This window comes from Ranitomeya imitator, chromosome 4 (assembly GCF_032444005.1).
Source record: "Ranitomeya imitator isolate aRanImi1 chromosome 4, aRanImi1.pri, whole genome shotgun sequence".
Lineage (NCBI taxonomy): Eukaryota > Metazoa > Chordata > Amphibia > Anura > Dendrobatidae > Ranitomeya > Ranitomeya imitator.
Genome location: NC_091285.1, coordinates 152,632,380 through 152,647,619, shown reverse-complemented (window position 1 = coordinate 152,647,619; position 15,240 = coordinate 152,632,380). Strand labels below are relative to the sequence as shown.

At 43.3% G+C, this 15,240-nt stretch overlaps 1 protein-coding gene across 2 annotated transcripts in view; it reads right to left on the bottom strand.

Annotated features, from left to right (window-relative positions):
• The window catches only part of ARHGAP26 (Rho GTPase activating protein 26), a 590,718-nt gene that overhangs the window by 21,569 nt on the left and 553,909 nt on the right, over positions 1–15,240 (bottom strand). For both annotated transcript variants that reach the window (XM_069764052.1, XM_069764053.1), the window contains exon 23: positions 8,276–8,364. In XM_069764052.1, the coding sequence (XP_069620153.1) occupies positions 8,276–8,364 (89 nt within the window). The remainder of the gene's footprint in view (positions 1–8,275; positions 8,365–15,240) is intronic.

Here is a 15,240-nt window from a genome sequence, read left to right as displayed (position 1 = left end):
ATTTAACTTTTTTTGTGCCTCCTGACCGCCATTTTCGACCACGCATGTGCGGCCGAAACACCGCCCCTTCCTCCCTGCTCATCGCAATGGGCAGCGTATGCGTTGTAAAACTACATCTGCTGCCCACGTTGTGCTACATTTAACACACTGTCCGTCGGTACGTCGGGCCGACGGTTTGCGACGGCCTCGTACCGACGCAAGTGTGAAAGTAGCCTTACCCAGCGACTCTGGATACGTAAAGCTATTCTGCCACTGTGTTCCACTGTGAATTGCTGTTTTCTGATGACCCAGATACTGACCACCACTGTACAAGGTAAGGCTGCACTGCATTATGGGACACCCTGCGTGGCAATGCAAAATGATGTCTTCCTGCTCTCTTATGCTAAGCAGAGTTGGAAATAGTGCTGGGTACGTTTCCCTCCCCCACAACTGTGAATTAAATCTCAAAATTAAATTTGTCTTGAACTTGATCCTCTGTGGCTCAATCTGCTGATCTTTACTGCTTAACATCCTAAATGTAACATAGTGCATTTGTATATTTGTATTCCAGGAGGAATTAGATTGAGGAGTAGGTATTTATTCACATGTGCATGTCTCACCAATAGCAACCGGAAACCTTCACTGATTACACTGATCAATGCATCTGTGGCATTATAAAAGAGCATCTTTTCTCTTTTTCTAAGACATGAAATCTTTTCTTTCTTATTTTGCTGTATAGAGTGTTCTAGAGTGATCGATGGTGGAGCCAGTTTCTTGAATGGTACCCTCATCACTCCACTTAAAGGGAGTATTTTCATGGGCAGATAAGTATGCCAATGTCAAAACTACACATCAAAACTAGGGAGACTTCACATGTTATGCTATTCTGATGCATACACCAATACAGGTGTAACACACTCAAATCACGTATTCCTCCAATACAAGGCTCCCAGCTGAAAACTACATTGAAAAATAAAGTGCCAGCAGAAAATAGTTTTCGCCAAAAATGTTCTTACATGTGTGGCCAAGCATACTCATGAGCTTAGCTTTTCGTTTAGACAAAAACAGTCTGGAAATAAACTCCATTTGGCACGGTGAAAAGGGTTGAGGCATGAGAGTGAGAAAGAGTTCATAAGCAAGATGTCTGAACTTCGAAACATAGATGCTTCTGATGCTACGATCTAACTAGTTTTGGAGGTGTGTCATATTGTTATATTTTGTATTAACTTTTTGTCGACAAGTAAACGGAAAATATACCCTGAAGAAAGTTATTTTAACAATTGACAGAAAACTATCACATTTATGGAATTAAAAGTAAGAAAACAAGAAGCGTAAAGCAGTTTTCGGTTCCAGGAAACCCTGTCCTCTGGCTGGAGTTAAAGGGAAGGTGCCACCAGTTTTCTTGTATTTTGTTTTTTTGTGAAATTAAGCTTAAAATAGTAATTAAAATGTATTAATGCAATGTTTGCACTGTTTGCAAACATTTCTATATGAAAAATATTTTATATTTTCCTACAAATATACATATTTACCACTAGGGGGAGCATTTTCCGTTTTAGACCTCAAGCAGCTATAGTAAGATTTAGCAGCTTTCCTGTTAGCAGCAAAATTGGGGCAGTAACTGCTGACATCACCATTTCCCTCCCCTTTTGGGTGGTCTAATATCCCTGGGGCAGAATGAAGAGCAGCATCACAGGGCAGCACCATTTTGTGTGTGACTGCCCTGTGGCCTGCTATCACCAGCAGTTACTGCATCAGAGGCGCAGCTTGTTTACAGAGGAGCAGAACACAGTGGACTCTTGCCATCCCTCTTCCCCCACCTTAATCCCTGTCCTGTCAGCTGCCCTGCCCTCTCCCTCCAGGTGTCACCTCCCTCTCTGCAGGCTGTGAGTGCAGCTTACCAGAGATCACAGGGACTGTGTGTGAGGGGGAGGCAGAGACACAGCAGGAGAAGCACACAGGGCAGCGTGTGAGGAGCAGAGGATGTCTGCCCACTGTGCCCAGGACGTGCCTGCCTGGAGTACAGAGGAGCAGTGAGCACTTCTTCTGTCCTGCGATAGAGAGTAAGTGGAGCTCGGCAGATAGCACAGGGATATAATAAAATGGCAGCTAGTCACACCTACAGCAGTTAGTTGTGCCCAGCTCACTGCTAATGCTGCTGCAATGATACAGATAGGAGATAATAGACCGGCGCTGACCCTATGTCCATGGGGTGCCGTAATCTGACACTGATAGTGCCCTGCTACTGCTGCAAAACCAAATATGTCAGCCCCCAGTGCATTCTTTAAACTCATATAACACATGAAATCTGTTTCACATGCATTTCAAACTTGCTTATAGCAGCATGTTATGCTACATTACAGTGATTTATTAATGACCTACAAACGCGGTACCTTCCCTTTAAAAACAATAAAACAGACTGTTCTTGCCTTACCCTCCCGCGAGTCCAGCACAGAGTATCGTCGACAGAACTGCAACTAATCAGCAAGCTGAGCTAGCGGCTCTGCCCAAGTTGACGGCACTAGCCGCTCAGAGCTGCGGAGCTCACGGATTGGCTGCAGTGCTGTAAACATTATGTCAGCGCTGCATACAACAATAGTAGTGTGAAGTAGTGGGCATTGGAACTGGAAGGGTGAGTGTAGCATAGGTTTGTTTTTGTTCTTTTAACACCAAAAAAAGAACAGAAAACCCCATTAACCCCTTCCCGACCTGTGACACAGCGTATGCGTCATGAAAGTCGGTGCCAATCCGACCTGTGACGCATATGCTGTGTCACAGAAAGATCGCGTCCCTGCAGATCCGGTGAAAGGGTTAACTCCCATTTCACCCGATCTGCAGGGACAGGGGGAGTGGTAGTTTAGCCCAGGGGGGGTGGCTTCACCCCCTCGTGGCTACGATCGCTCTGATTGGCTGTTGAAAGTGAAACTGCCAATCAGAGCGATTTGTAATATTTCACCTAAAAAAATGGTGAAATATTACAATCCAGCCATGGCCGATGCTGCAATATCATCGGCCATGGCTGGAAATACTAATGTGCACCCACCCCACCCCACCGATCGCCCCCCCAGCCCCCCGATCTGTGGCCCGCTCCCCTCCGTCCTGTGCTCCGCTCCCCCGTCCTCCTGTCCGCTCCCCCCGTGCTCCAATCACACCCCCCGTGCTCCAATCACACCCCCCGTGCTCCAATCCCCCCCCGTGCTCCGATCCACCCCCCCTGCACACCGATCCACCCCCCCTGCACACCGATCCACCCGCCCGCACACCGATCACTCTCCCCCATGCTCCGATCCCTCCCCCCCCGTGCTCCGACGCCCCCCCGTGCCCTGATCTCCCCCCCCTGTGCCCTGATCTCCCCCCCTTATACTTACCGATCCTGGCGGGGTCCGTCCGTCTTCTTCCCCGAGCGCCGCAATGTTCCAAAATGGCGGGCGCATGCGCAGTGCGCCCGCCGAATCTGCCGGCCGGCAGATTCGTTCCAATGTGAATTTTGATCACTGTGATATAATCTATCACAGTGGTCAAAATAAAAAAACAGTAAATGACCCCCCCCATTTGTCCCCCATAGATAGGGACAATAATAAAATAAAGAATTTTTTTTTTTCCACTAAGGTTGGAGTTAGAACTAGGGTTAGGGGTAGGGTTAGGGGTAGGGTTAGGGGTAGGGGTAGGGTTAGGGGTAGGGTTAGGGGTAGGGGTAGGGTTAGGGTTAGGGTTAGGGGTAGGGTTAGGGGTAGGGGTAGGGTTAGGGTTTCGATATGTGCACACGTATTCTGGTCCTCTGCGGATTTTTCCGCAGCGGATTTGATAAATCCGCAGTGCTAAACCGCTGCGGATTTATGGCAGATTTACCGCGGTTTTTCTGCGCATTTCACTGCGGTTTTACAACTGCGATTTTCTATTGGAGCAGTTGTAAAACCGCTGTGGAATCCGCAGAAAGAAGTGACATGCTGCGGAATGTAAACCGCTGCGTTTCCGTGCAGTTTTTCCGCAGCATGTGTACAGCGATTTTTGTTTCCCATAGGTTTACATTGAAATGTAAACTCATGGGAAACTGCTGCGGATCCGCAGCGTTTTCCGCAGCGTGTGCACATACCTTTAGAATTAGGCTATGTGCACACGGTGCGGATTTGGCTGCGGATCCGCAGCGGATTGGCCGCTGCGGATCCGCAGCAGTGTTCCATCAGGTTTACAGTACCATGTAAACCTATGGAAAACCAAATCCGCTGTGCCCATGGTGCGGAAAATACCGCACGAAAACGCTGCGTTGTATTTTCCGCAGCATGTCAATTCTTTGTGCGGATTCCGCAGCGTTTTACACCTATTCCTCAATAGGAATCCGCAGGTGAAATCCGCAGTAAATCCGCAGGTAAAACGCAGTGCCTTTTACCCGCGGATTTTTCAAAAATGGTGCGGAAAAATCTCACACGAATCCGCAACGTGGGTACATAGCCTTAGGGTTAGGGTTGGGTTGGAATTAGGGTTGTGGTTAGGGTTAGGGGTGTGTTGGGGTTAGGGTTGTGGTTAGGGTTACGGCTACAGTTGGGATAAGGGTTAGGGGTGTGTTGGCGTTAGAATTGAGGGGTTTCCACTGTTTAGGCACATCAGGGGGTCTCCAAACGCAACATGGCGCCACCATTGATTCCAGCCAATCTTTTATTCAAAAAGTCAAATGGTGCTCCTTCCCTTCCGAGCCCCGACGTGTGCCCAAACAGTGGTTTACCCCCACATATGGGGTATCAGTGTACTCAGGACAAACTGGGCAACAATTACTGGGGTCCAATTTCTCCTGTTACCCTTGAGAAAATAAAAAATTGCTTGCTAAAACATCATTTTTGAGGAAAGAAAAATGATTTTTTATTTTCACGGCTCTGCGTTGTAAACGTCTGTGAAGCACTTGGGGGTTCAAAGTGCTCACCACATATCTAGATAAGTTCCTTGGGGGGTCTAGTTTCCAAAATGGGGTCACTTGTGGGGGGTTTCTACTGTTTAGGCACACCAGGGGCTCTGCAAACGCAACGTGACGCCCGCAGACCATTCCATCAAAGTCTGCATTTCAAAACGTCACTACTTGACTTCCGAGCCCCGACATGTGCCCAAACAGTGGTTTACCCCCACATATGGGGTATCAGCGTACTCAGGACAAACTGGGCAACAATTACTGGGGTCCAATTTCTCCTGTTACCCTTGAGAAAATAAAAAATTGCTTGCTAAAACATCATTTTTGAGGAAAGAAAAATGATTTTTTATTTTCACGGCTCTGCGTTGTAAACGTCTGTGAAGCACTTGGGGGTTCAAAGTGCTCACCACATATCTAGATAAGTTCCTTGGGGGGGTCTAGTTTCCAAAATGGGGTCACTTGTGGGGGGTTTCTACTGTTTAGGCACACCAGGGGCTCTGCAAACGCAACGTGACGCCCGCAGACCATTCCATCAAAGTCTGCATTTCAAAAGTCACTACTTCCCTTCTGAGCCCCGACGTGTGCCCAAACAGTGGTTTACCCCCACATATGGGGTATCAGCGTACTCAGGAGAAACTGGACAACAACTTTTGGGGTCCAATTTCTCCTGTAACCCTTGGGAAAATAAAAAATTCTGGGCTAAAAAATTATTTTTGAGGAAAGAAAACGTATTTATTATTTTCACTGCTCTGTGTTATAAACTTCTGTGAAGCACTTGGGGGTTCAAAGTGCTCACCTCACATCTAGATAAGTTCCTTTCGGGGTCTAGTTTCCAAAATGGGGTCACTTGTGGGGGGTTTCTACTGTTTAGGCACACCAGGGGCTCTGCAAACGCAACGTGACGCCCGCAGACCATTCCATCAAAGTCTGCATTTCAAAAGTCACTACTTCCCTTCTGAGCCCCGACATGTGCCCAAACTGTGGTTTACCCCCACATATGGGGTATCAGCGTACTCAGGAGAAACTGTACAACAACTTTTGGGGTCAAATTTCTCCTGTTACCCTTGGGAAAATAATAAATTGCAGGCTAAAAAATCATTTTAGAGAAAATAAAATTTTTATTTTATTTTCATGGCTCTGCGTTATAAACTTCTGTGAAGCACTTGGAAGTTCAAAGTCCTCACCACACATCTAGATTAGTTCCTTTGGGGGTCTAGTTTCCAAAATGGGGTCATATGTGGGGGATCTCCAATGTTTAGGCACACAGGGGCTCTCCAAACGTGACATGGTGTCCGCTAATGATTGGAGCTAATTTTCCATTTAAAAAGCCAATTGGCGTGCCTTCCCTTCCGAGCCCTGCCGTGCGCCCAAACAGTGGTTTACCCCCACATATGGGGTATCAGCGTACTCAGGACAAACTGGACAACAACATTTGCGGTCCAATTTCTCCTATTACCCTTGGCAAAATAGGAAATTCCAGGCTAAAAATCATTTTTGAGGAAAGAAAAATTATTTTTTATTTTCATGGCTCTGCATTATAAACTTCTGTGAAGCACCTGGGGGTTTAAAGTGCTCAATATGCATCTAGATAAGTTCCTTGGGGGGTCTAGTTTCCAAAATGGGGTCACTTGTGGGGGAGCTCCAATGCATAGACACACAGGGGCTCTCCAAACGCGACATGGTGTCCGCTAACAATTGGAGCTAATTTTCCATTCAAAAAGTCAAATGGCGCGCCTTCCCTTCCGAGCCCTGCCGTGTGCCCAAACAGTGGTTTACCCCCACATATGAGGTATCGGCGTACTCGGGAGAAATTGCCCAACAAATTTTAGGATTCATTTTATCCTATTGCCCATGTGAAAATGAAAAACTGAGGCGAAAATAATTTTTTTGTGAAAAAAAAAGTACTTTTTCATTTTTACAGATCAATTTGTGAAGCACCTGAGGGTTTAAAGTGCTCAATATGCATCTAGATAAGTTCCTTGGGGGGTCTAGTTTCCAAAATGGGGTCATTTGTGGGGGAGCTCCAATGTTTAGGCACACGGGGGCTCTCCAAACACGACATGGTGTCCGCTAACGATGGAGATAATTTTTCATTCAAAAAGTCAAATGGCGCTCCTTCCCTTCCGAACCTTACCATGTGCCCAAACAGTGGTTTACCCCCACATGTGAGGTATCGGTGTACTCATGAGAAATTGCCCAACAAATTTTAGGATCCATTTTATCCTGTTGCCCATGTGAAAATGAAAAAAATTGAGGCTAAAAGAATTTTTTTGTGAAAAAAAAGTACTTTTTCATTTTTACGGATCAATTTGTGAAGCCCCCGGGGGTTCAAAGTTCTCACTATGCATCTAGATAAGTTCCTTGGGGCGTCTAGTTTCCAAAATGGGGTCACGTGTGGGGGAGCTCCAATTTTTAGGCACACGGGGGCTCTCCAAACGTGACATGGTGTCCGCTAAAGAGTGGAGCCAATTTTTCATTCAAAAAGTCAAATGGCGCTCCTTCCCTTCCAAGCCCTGCCGTGCGCCCAAACAGTGGTTTACCCCCACATATGAGGTATCAGCGTACTCAGGACAAATTGGACAACAACTTTCGTGGTTCAGTTTCTCCTTGTACCATTGGGAAAATAAAAAAAATGTTGCTAAAAGATAATTTTTGTGACTAAAAAGTTAAATGTTCATTTTTTCCTTCCATGTTGCTTCTGCTGCTGTGAAGCACCTGAAGGGTTAAAAAACTTCTTGAATGTGGTTTTGAGCACCTTGAGGGGTGCATTTTTTAGAATGGTGTCACTTTTGGGTATTTTCAGCCATATAGACCCCTCAAACTGACTTCAAATGTGAGGTGGTCCCTAAAAAAAATGGTTTTGTAAATTTCGTTGTAAAAATGAGAAATCGCTGGTCAAATTTTAACTCTTATAACTTCCTAGCAAAAAAAAATTTTGTTTCCAAAATTGTGCTGGTGTAAAGTAGACATGTGGGAAATGTTATTTATTAACTATTTTGTGTCACATAACTCTCTGGTTTAACAGAATAAAAATTCAAAATGTGAAAATTGCGAAATTTTCAAAATTTTCGCCAAATTTCCGTTTTTATCACAAATAAACGCAGAATTTATTGACCTAAATTTACCACTAACATGAAGCCCAATATGTCACGAAAAAACAATCTCAGAACCGCTAGGATCCGTTGAAGCGTTCCTGAGTTATTACCTCATAAAGGGACACTGGTCAGAATTGCAAAAAACGGCCAGGTCATTAAGGTCAAAATAGGCTGGGTCATGAAGGGGTTAATCCACAGTTTATTTTCCCAGAAGTTAGTGTATGAACAGAGGTGATATGAATGGCAAGAATAGGTAGACGCAAAATAAAACAGCATTTTAGTTGTGCAAATCTGAACAACTTACCATTTTCAAACATGGTGCCAGCTGTAAATGAAAGCTCAGAGTCATGCTCAGCTTTACATGCATATAAAGCCTTTGCTCGCCTTGGCAAACTGAAAAAAATAAAAAAAAGAATTTTTTATTTATCTTTTTAATTTTTTTGTTAAGTAGCGATTTACTATGCTTTCCTTAACAGAGACCAACTTCATCAAACATTGAAAAGTGCTAGATTACATTATCTGGACTATCTGAAATGATAGAACTGAAAACATACAAGACAATTAATTAGATACGGTAAAACCACTGAAGAAAACTAAGATTTGCCTACGAGTCCAGCCATGTATAAAAGAACTTCAGTGTCTAGATATTCAAAGATTCTCTGAGACATGCCAAAACATAAAGCAATGTCATATAAGACTGTGCTCACACCTAGAGTATATGGTAATCAAAGTGCCCCTTGGACCCATTCATTTACATGAACCAAAGTTTCATACCATCAATTAAAAAATAAAATTATCAGAAAAAATTATCATTGCAAACAAAAAAAATTGAAACGCTTGTCCAACAGAGTCCAAAATGTTGTCCTAAATCATCCAACAGCTGTTGCCTAAAAGAAAAGAATGTGACGCAGAAGTTGATCCTTAGCACAGTAACTTATACTTTGTGCTTTTGATAGTAAAAAGCATTCATTTGCTATAAAGATATATAAAAAAAGGAAAAATTAAAATAATGCTAATTATATTTTCAATTGATAACAGGAAATCCTAATAAACATTAAAAGCAAAAGATCAATAAAATCAATGGTTAGTTGTTAGTTGTGTAGTCCTCTACATTCATTAGCTCCTTATAACCGATCGATCTGCAGCTGATAAAATAGGGATTGTACAACATGACAACATGCAGCCGCGTAAGTGATACATCGCTGGAATCAGGTTTGTGGTCTACACTGAATTACGCAATGTCCTACTTGTCATTTTAAGCTGCAGTCTTCAGTGCAGGAGCCAGCGTGGTAAAATCCTATGACACTAGTCTCACACTGAACGCAGTAGCCTGGCAGGAGGAGAAGGGCACTGCTTAGTTTAGGGTAGCCCGCAGACAGGCTTCGGTTGGTCCATGCTGCAGATTCCCAGCAAAAAAATCACTGATTGAGTGATTTAGAAAAATTGTTATACTGCACTATAACAATTTTGTTGTGAAATTTGCATTTTTGAAGGTAAAGCGTTCTTCCACCCAAGTATTGTTGGTCAGTGTTTCCTCAACCCTTGCATGCCTACTTATGTGTGAACAAGGCCTTGGCGTTTCGTCGGAGGAAACTTTCTAATTAGCCATTATTATTTTCTGGGCAAGCCAAAAGATGAAACATTGTGAAAAGTTGTTCCAAAACAAAATCAATATTTTCATTTAATGAAGAAGTAGCTATAATAATTAAAAGATAAAAAAAGGATTGTTTTTTTCAGCAGCTTATCAAATAAAAGCTGAGCTCTGGTTGCTGCGAGTTAGGACAGCCTCACACGAGTCCCTGGTAACAACCAGTCTAACCTCCGGCGGCCTTCATATTTCCAGGGTAGTTTGTTATGCAGTGTTAATAAGAAACAACTTTAAATCATGGATACAGTAAACTTAAAAACAAAATCTGAAAGTAGCTTTAAGCCTGAATGTATAAACCAGAGCTGTGCATGGTCATGTTATAGAACGTTCATTTACGATGCACAAACGTACACTTTCACTAGTGAATGTGAACAGATATTACCACAGTTCACAGTAACTCATCACTTTAGTGATGCATTATTTGAGGTCACCAAGCAATGCATTTTTTTGTTATTTTGACCATTTCTCCTTTTTAGAAAATAAATACAAAATTTATTGCTTGGAACTTCGGAGACATGTTGTCAGTAATTTATAGAATAGAAGAACAATTCACATTTTACTCAAAAATATACCTATAAAGAGAAAAATCAGAGAAACTGAACACTTTGCAGTGATCTCTTAATTTTTGCTAGAGCTACATATGTATATATATATTTATAGTGTAATTGTTTACATTTTAACCCCTTAATCCCATATGACGTACTATCCCGTCCAGGTGACCTGGGACTTAATTCCCATGGACGGGATAGTACGTCATATGCGATCGGCCGCGCTCACGGGGGGAGCGCGGCCGATCGCGGCCGGGTGTCAGCTGCCTATCGCAGCTGACATCCGGCACTATGTGCCAGGAGCGGTCACGGACCGCTCCCGGCACATTAACCCCCGGCACACCGCGATCAAAGATGATCGCGGTGTGCCGGCGGTGCAGGGAAGCATCGCGCAGGGAGGGGGCTCCCTGCGGGCTTCCCTGAGACGATCGGTACACGGTGATGTGCTCACCGTGTACCGAGCGTCTTCTCCCTGCAGTCCCCGGATCCAAAATGGCCGCCGGGCTGCATCCGGGTCCTGCAGGGAGCACTTCCGGGTCAGGATCAGGCTGCAGCTGCAGCTCTAATCCTGCCCGGCTGTATGTTAGATCACCGATCTAACAGAGTGCTGTGCACACTGTCAGATCGGTGATCTGTGATGTCCCCCCCTGGGACAAAGTGAAAAAGTAAAAAAAAAAATTTCCACACTTGTAAAAAAAAAAATAAAAAAAAAATTCCTAAATAAAGCAGAAAAAAAAAAAATATTATTCCCATAAATACATTTCTTTACATAAAATAAAAACAAAAAAACAATAAAAGTACACATATTTAGTATCGCCGCGTCCGTAACGACCCGACCTATAAAACTGGCCCACTAGTTAACCCCTTCAGTGAACACCGTAAGAAAAAAAAAAAAAAAACGAGCCAAAAAACAACGCTTTATTATCATAACACTGAACAAAGAGTGGAATAACACGCGATCAAAAAGACGGATATAAATAACCATGTTACCTCTGAAAACGTCATCTTGTCCCGCAAAAAACGAGCCGCCATATAGCATCATAACCAAAAAAATAAAAAAGTTATAGTCCTCTGAATAAAGCGATGCCAAAATAATTATTTTTTCTATAAAATAGCTTTTATCGTATAAAAGCGCCAAAACATAAAAAAAATGATATAAATGAGGTGTCGCTGTAATCGTACTGACCCGAAGAATAAAACTGCTTCATCAATTTTACCAAACGCGGAACGGTATAAACGCCTCCCCCAAAAGAAATTCATGAATAGCTGGTTTTTGGTCATTCTGCCTCACAAAAAAATCGGAATAAAAAGCGATCAAAAACTGTCACGTGTCCGAAAATGTAACCGATAAAAACGTCAACTCGTCCCGCAAAAAACAAGACCTCACATGACTCTGTGGACCAAAATATGGAAAAATTATAGGTCTCAAAATGTGGAGACGCAAAAACTTTTTTGCTATAAAAAGCGTCTTTTAGTGTGTGACGGCTGCCAATCATAAAAATCCGCTAAAAAACTCGCTATAAAAGTAAATCAAACCCCCCTTCATCACCCCCTTAGTTAGGCTAGGTTCACATTGCGTTAATGGGTTAACGCTAACGGACAGCGTTGCACGGCGAAAATGTCACAATTAACGCCGTGCAACGGGTCCGTTAGCACAACCATTGACAGCAATGTGATTTTCAGGTGTAGCGCATCGCTAGAGCGTGCCATTTTCGGCTCGCGCTAGCAAGGTGCCATTCTTTTGTGGCGCGCCTCAGACGCTGCTTGCAGCGTCCGCGGCGCGCCCGAGGTCCGATCCCCGATCTTCCAGAGCGGGGACGTTAACGCGACCACTAAACACGACACCTAAAAAGACATTGTGTTAGCGCAATCCGCTAGTGCTAAACGGATTTCCCTAACGCAATGTGAACCTAGCCTTAGGGAAAAATAATAAAATTAAAAAAAATGTATTTATTTCCATTTTCCGGTTAGGGTTAGGGTTAGGGCTAGGGTTGGGGCTAGGGTTAGGGTTTGGATTACATTTACGGTTGGGATTAGGGTTGGGATTAGAATTAGGGGTGTGTCTGGGTTAGGTGTGTGGTTAGGGTTACAGTTGGGATTAGGGTTAGTGGTGCGTTTGGATTAGGGTTTCATTTATAATTGGGGGGTTTCCACTGTTTAGACACATCAGGGGCTCTCCAAACGCGACATGGCGTCCGATCTCAATTCCAGCCAATTCTGCATTGAAAAAGTAAAACAGTGCTCCTTCACTTCCGAGCTCTCCCGTGCGCCCAAACAGGGGTTTACCCCAACATATGGGGTATCAGCGTACTCGAGACAAATTGGACAACAACTTTTTGGGTCCAAGTTCTCTTGTTATCCTTGGGAAAATAAAAATTTGGGGGGCTAAAAATCATTTTTGTGGGAAAAAAAAGGATTTTTATTTTCACGGCTCTGCGTTGTAAACTGTAGTGAAACACTTGGGGGTTCAAAGTTTTCACAACACATCTAGATAAGTTCCATGGGAGGTCTAGTTTCCAATATGGGGTCACTTGTGGGTGGTTTCTACTGTTTGGGTACATCAGGGGCTCTGCAAATGCAACGTGACGCCTGCAGACCAATCCATCTAAGTCTGCATTCCAAATGGCGCTCCTTCCCTTCCGAGCTCTGCCATGAGCCCAAACAGTGGTTCCCCCCCACATATGGGGTATCAGCGTACTCAGGACAAATTGAACAACAACTTTTGGGGTCCAATTTATTCTGTTACCCTTGTAAAAATACAAAGCTGGGGGCTAAAAAATCATTTTTGTGAAAAAAAAAAGAATTTTTATTTTCACGGGTCTGCGTTATAAACTGTAGTGAAACACTTAGGGGTTCAAAGTTCTCACAACACATCTAGATAAGTTCCATGGGAGGTCTAGTTTCTAATATGGGGTCACTTGTGGGGGGTTTGTACTGTTTGGGTACATCAGGGGCTCTGCAAATGCAACGTGACTCCTGCAGACCAATCCATCTAAGTCTGCATTCCAAATGGCGCTCCTTCCCTTCCGAGCTCTGCCATGCGCCCAAACAGTGGTTCCCCCCCACATATGGGGTATCAGCGTACTCAGGACAAATTGGACAACAACTTTTGGGGTCCAATTTATTATGTTACCCTTGTGAAAATACAAAACTGGGGGCTAAAAAATTTTTGCGAAAAAAAAATAAATTTATTTTAACAGCTCTGCGTTATAAACTGTAGTGAAACACTTGGGGGTTCAAAGCTCTCAAAACACATCTAGATAAGTTCCTTAGAGGGTCTAGTTTCCAAAATGGTGTCACTTGTGGGGGTTTTTAATGTTTAGGCACATCAGGGGCTCTCCAAACCAACATGGCGTCCCATCTTAATTCCAGTCAATTTTGCATTGAAAAGTCAAATGGCGCTCCTTCCCTTCCGAGCTCTGCTATGCACCCAAAAAGTGGTTTACCCCCACATATGGGGTATCGTCGCACTCAGGACAAATTGCACAACAATTTTTGTGGTCTAATTTCTTCTCTTACCCTTGGGAAAATAAAAAATTGGGGGCGAAAAGATCATTTTTGTGAAAAAATAAGATTTTTTATTTTTACGGCTCTGCATTATAAACTTCTGTGAAGCACTTGTTGGGTCAAAGTGCTCACCACACATCTAGATAAGTTCCTTAAGGGGTCTACTTTTCAAAATGGTGTCACTTGTGAGGGGTTCCAATGTTTAGGCACATCAGGGGCTCTCCAAACGCAACATGGCGTCCCATCTCAATTCCAGTCAATTTTGCATTGAAAAGTCAAATGGCGCTCCTTTCCTTCCGAGCTCTGCCATGCGCCCAAACAGTGGTTTACCCCCACATATGGGGTATCGTTGCACTCAGGACAAATTGCACAACAACTTTTGTGGTCTAATTTCTTCTCTTACCCTTGGGAAAATAAAAAATTGGTGGCGAAAAGATTATTTTTGTGAAAAAATATGATTTTTTATTTTTACGGCTCTGCATTATAAACTTCTGTGAAGCACTTGTTGGGTCAAAGTGCTCACCACACCTCTAGATAAGTTCCTTAAGGGGTCTACTTTCCAAAATGGTGTCACTTGTGGGGATTTCAATGTTTAGGCACATCAGGGGCTCTCCAAACGCAACATGGCATCCCATCTCAATTCCAGTCAATTTTGCATTGAAAAGTAAAATGGCGCTCCTTCCCTTCCGAGCTCTGCCATACGCCCAAACAATGGTTTACACCCATATACGGGGTATCAGCGTACTCAGGACAAATTGGCCAACAATTTTTGAGGTTCAATTTCTTCTCTTACTCTTGGGAAAATAAAAAATTGGGGGCGAAAAGATCATTTTTGTGAAAAAATATGATTTTTTATTTTTACGGCTCTGCATTATAAACTTCTGTGAAGCAATTGGTGGGTCAAAGTGGTCACCACACATCTAGATAAGTTCCTTAGGGTGTCTACTTTCCAAAATGGTGTCACTTGTGGGGGGTTTCAATGTTTAGGCACATCAGTGGCTCTCCAAACGCAACATGGTGTCCCATCTCAATTCCTGTCAATTTTGCATTTAAAAGTCAAATGGCGCTCCTTCCCTTCCGAGCTCTGCCATGCGCCCAAACAGTGGTTTACCCCCACATATGGGGTATCAGCGTACTCAGTACAGATTGTACAACAATGTTTGGCATCCATTTTATCCTGTTACCCTTGGTAAAATAAAACAAATTGGAGCTGAAATAAATTTTGTGTGAAAAAAAGTTAAATATTCATTTTTATTTAAACATTCCAAAAATTCCTGTGAAACCCCTGAAGGGTTAATAAACTTCTTGAATGTGGTTTTGAGCACCTTGAGGGGTGCAGTTTTTAGAATGGTGTCACACTTGGGTATTTTCTATCATATAGACCCCTCAAAATGACATCAAATGAGATGTGGTCCCTAAAAAAAAATGGTGTTGTAAAAATGAGAAATTGCTGGTCAACTTTGAACCCTTATAACTCCCTAACAAAAAAAAATTTTGGTTCCAAAATTGTGCTGATGTAAAGGAGACATGTGGGAAATGTTACTTATTAAGTATTTTGCGTGACAT